At 39.6% G+C, this 4,349-nt stretch overlaps 1 protein-coding gene across 2 annotated transcripts in view; it reads right to left on the bottom strand.

The window, feature by feature from the left end:
* Positions 1 to 4,349, bottom strand: part of ANKRD10 (ankyrin repeat domain 10) — a 32,240-nt gene that overhangs the window by 8,529 nt on the left and 19,362 nt on the right. The window contains exon 4 of one of the 2 annotated variants that reach the window (XM_007455316.1): positions 4,051 to 4,286. In XM_007455316.1, coding sequence (XP_007455378.1) covers positions 4,051 to 4,286 — 236 coding nt within the window. Of the gene's footprint in view, positions 1 to 4,050; positions 4,313 to 4,349 lie in introns of those variants that run through there. The other variant, XM_007455317.1, reaches the window with a different exon arrangement.

Raw genomic sequence — 4,349 nt, 5'->3', positions numbered from 1 at the left:
CCCCCCCTGCCACAATGTGCAGAGGACGAGGTGCATGGGGTTTGCTGAGCTCAAGACTAAAACAGAAAATCACTTGGCTCTTAAATGTCATTCATTCAGACTGTATTTATAAAATGCTGTGTCTTTGGGGACTGAGATAAAACAATCATTTGTTATTGCAATGCAATTAGGAATGTTCTCTGGTCAAATTTTTAAAAGTAAATACAGCCATTTACTGCAAGTTTGAGAACACTAAAGGTACACCAGAAGTTACTGAAGTCTTTTGTGTATGTCACATACATGGAACTACATTACCAAGTTGATTTCTATCATCTGAAGTTTTAAGTCATTAGCTAACCTGTATCACTTAACAAGCTCGTTAAGCCACACCCATCCTCCTTTCTCCTTGTCTTTTTAAGCCTAGTCAAAACGAACAATTCAGAGCAGAAAGTGGAGGGAGATTCTCTATGTTAAATTCATCCTGGGGATCATCTGCTGAGCAGCTTCCTACTGCTGACTTGAAGCTAAGTCATGCTGCATTTTTCCTAAGCGGTGTTTTATATTAAATACCTAACACGTGACACGAGATGCTAAGCTCAGTAATACATCTATTTGACTAAAACAAAACCGTGAAGTCAACTTAACACGTGAGGTCTGGTACCACCACAGCCTCCTACTGATGGCAACTGTTAACCCCAAATAAAACTGTATGTTCCTGGGTCAGTTTGTAACTCACACTGCCTCTCCCCAGTGAACACTGTGGAGCTGCACCCCAACAATTATGGATTAAAAACAAGATGAAAAGTTTCTCTCGTGGATGGGAGTGGCATTCTTCTCTATCCTGGATCACTGATAATTGGGACAAGTTTTCCAGGAATACATTTGTGAATAATTGCAGTTACCCCTGAAGATTAACTAGAATGCTAACAGACCTGACACAAATTTTACTGAGCAGCTGCAGCTGAAGTCCCGAGGTCCACCTGTCATTCCATCCTGAGCAAATGGTTGGTAAACAGGGAGGAAAGGAAACCCCAACCAACCCCAAACCTAGTTATATACTGATACCTCCTTGCACCATCCTAAATGAACAAAATCCATACTGGGGAAAACACTACCCCAAAGTACTTTTCATTTATATCAACCACCCACATAGCTTTGGATGTGACACAGATCCCATCTGTGTTCTGAACAGAGTGCATTCTGATACTGGTGTGAATGACCGCATGAAAGGCATTTAAAGTATGAATGTCTGTAGTAAAACTTGCTTCCAAGGACAGTCTGTATTTGAGCAGAACAAGTTATCACTGCATTACGTTCTCTTACATCAATAAGGTTTCCATGGGAAAAATTACTCCGATTACCTTAAAATATCTGAAAACAGTTTATTGAGAGAGATCCTACTCTATGGAGAGTAGTAGGTAACTTTCACATTCGTGATTCCAAACTTAAAAAAGTGAAGAGTCAATTTTACAGGACACATACATCTTTAAGAGTTGGCTTAGCCAGAAAAATTTCTGGAAGTGATTGCTTTTGTGAATATATATTCCACACTAAAAACATCAATATGTGTAGTTATTAAATTCTAGTAAGACAGAATAGACTAAGTTTATTGATAATGTCCACGCTATGCATTTATGTTGCCAAGATATTATTCCAGGCATCTATTTTTAAAACAGCAAACTTAAATTGCCCCCCCCAAGATTTTAAATTTCTCTAAATACTTTTACATGTGAAGTTATTCAAAGATGTATTTTATATGCATATGTTATACAAGGGGGTAAACACCTATTTTTTTTACTCTGGCATGAGAACTAAAAACTTATCTACAAAATGAGTAATTCAGAATGAGCAAAACCTCAAGCTCACACATTTATATAGCAAATCAAAACAAGATGTCAGAAATTAAGTGAAAATGAACTAAAGCAACATACAAAAAAAATAAAACCCACACACATACAAAAAAACCCCAGTCACAGAATGTAAATAACTATACAGCTATTGAAACCAACTATTATTTCACTTAGAAAATTCAGGCAGTTGGGAAGAAAAACCTTGTTTTAGTAATTGAGAATTACTGCCCCAATACGCCATTCACAGTGAGTATGTTATGGTAAAAAGAAAAAAGAGAAACCTTCTCCCAGAGAAAAGAAAAAAAGGAGTGCAGGGGCAAGGGTGGGACGAAGGCCCATCTGTTCTGCATGCGCATCCACACATATGCACAATCCTGAGTGACATGTGGGCTGAACCTCAGGGGCCAGTAGCCAAGCGAGGGCCCGGAAACAGGAGCTGAGAAGTCAGGTGCACGTGCTGAGGGTGAGAAGTCCCCCCCCCCGCTCTCTCCACGTGCACTGGAGCAGCACTGAGGCTTAGGTGTGCGTAATCATCACCTGCAAACTCAAACGCCAGGCTGCAACCCCATTTTCTTCTCAACTGGCATCCTCGACCTGAGCACTAAGGAATGGGCACTTTGGGAAAGCTGCACTGTGAGTTTAATGTGCAAAACACCAATCTCTAACTCAGTCAACCAAGAGGAATCCCTGTCTAGAGGAGGAAAATAAAATCTCCCAAATACCTGCATGATTATTCAAACCCTATTTGTGCACCCCCAGGGTCTAGGAAACAAGTTCTTAAGTCTTAGGAATCCTTGGAAAGGCCTGAAAGAGATACTTCAAGAAGATACTGGCCAATTCAACCCAACTTCAAACCTGATGAGACTAGTTTAAAACTCTTTAGGTACATCTGAGTCTTCTCAGAACGTTAAGTGACATCCTTTTTAAAAACCTAAACAGAATGTAAGATTTACCCTATACACTGAGCTGATATGGACACCCGTCCAATTCTTGCATGAGGTCGTAGAGTGAAGCTAACAATACATCCCAGAATTATTAACCAGGCATTAAACAAAACAAGGAATATTTTTTGAAGTTTAGACATACCTTCAGGTTGTGCATGTGATTTTTATACCTTTCTAAAAACTATTAGGCCCGTAACTTACAAAAGCTATGAATCTGAGAAACTCTTACTTTTAAGTTCATACATTCATTTCTATAGAAAAGTCACATAATCACAAGTTTTTATACTGACCAACATTTTAAAAGTTGTGAAGGAGATGATACAATTTTATTGACTCTGTAGGAAAAATGTTTTTGTTTGGATAGACTCCAGTTACACAAAAGAGGCATAGCACTGGGAAGAGGATAAAGCTGACACATTAAAGTCAACTGAAACTAGACAGGTTTTGCTCAGACTATACATGTATAGTTGTTGTTTTTTTAAAGCCAAAGGGCACAACTTTGTAGTTATCTTCGGCAAAACTTATCTGAGTGCATAATTTCACCATGATTACTTTTCACCGTCATCTCTAAATTTCCCTTTCCATGTAAGTTTGCTAAATATTCCTGCCAAGCTAGTAATTCTTAATTTTTCCCCCCCTAAATGAAAGGGAGATTTTTTCCCTCAACCGTAAAGAGTGACTAGCTGACTCTGCTTATTTACAAACCCCGAAACTATCTAAAGATAAAAAGGTGGAAGAACACTTAAAACTAAAATAACTTACCTTAGAGACTTAAGTCCTCAATGTCAAAGTGGCACACCAGGCCTTGCTGTGACAAACACACACCACACTGTGTCCAATGCAAACATCTACCTTCCCAGATGTGAAATTATATTTTACTATCAGACCAACAATTGTTGTAAGCCCAGGAAAATTCACAGGGAAAAAAGAAATGAGGCATGGGGGCAGATTTTTTTTTAATAGTTGTATTTCAAACAGGAACAACAAACGAGAAAAATCTAATTCATGGCAGGTAAACCTGGGTGTGCAGAAAGTTATATACACACATTTACACTTCAGCTGTCAACACTGCCCTCTCATATCCCCCCCTTTCGTTAAATGGCCAATCTTCAAAGTGGCAACACAGGAAAAACTCCTCCATCACTGCACCAGAGTCCTCCGGGCACAGTACCCCTTACGTGAAGGAGTCATCTCGAAGGCGCTTTCAGCCATAAAAAAGAAAACACGTTAAAGAAAGGAAACAAGTTTGCTCTTTCCCACCCACAAAGTGGTCTCACCTGTGGTTCTAGCTTTCTTTACTCCAAAGGGTTCCGAATCTTCCAAGCATCTCTTGCGATTTGTTCCCACACTAATGTGATTAGGAAATATGTTCGGATGGCCCCCATTTAAGGGGCCACTGTTATAGAAAGGATTCAGATGACAATTCTGGAGGTTCAAGAGAAACTGGGTACACTCTTGGAAACCCTGGGTTTGAGCAATGTCTGCTGCCGTCAGGCCACTGGCATTTCTCAGGCTGTACGACACAAAAACACTGAATTACATCCCATTACCATTTTCATCTGGTCTGTTCCTGCTG

This window comes from Lipotes vexillifer, unplaced genomic scaffold (genome assembly GCF_000442215.2).
Source record: "Lipotes vexillifer unplaced genomic scaffold, Lipotes_vexillifer_v1.1 scaffold132, whole genome shotgun sequence".
Classification (NCBI taxonomy): domain Eukaryota; kingdom Metazoa; phylum Chordata; class Mammalia; order Artiodactyla; family Lipotidae; genus Lipotes; species Lipotes vexillifer.
The sequence above is the reverse complement of the archived record's forward strand: the minus strand, read 5'-3'. Positions and strand labels throughout refer to the sequence as shown.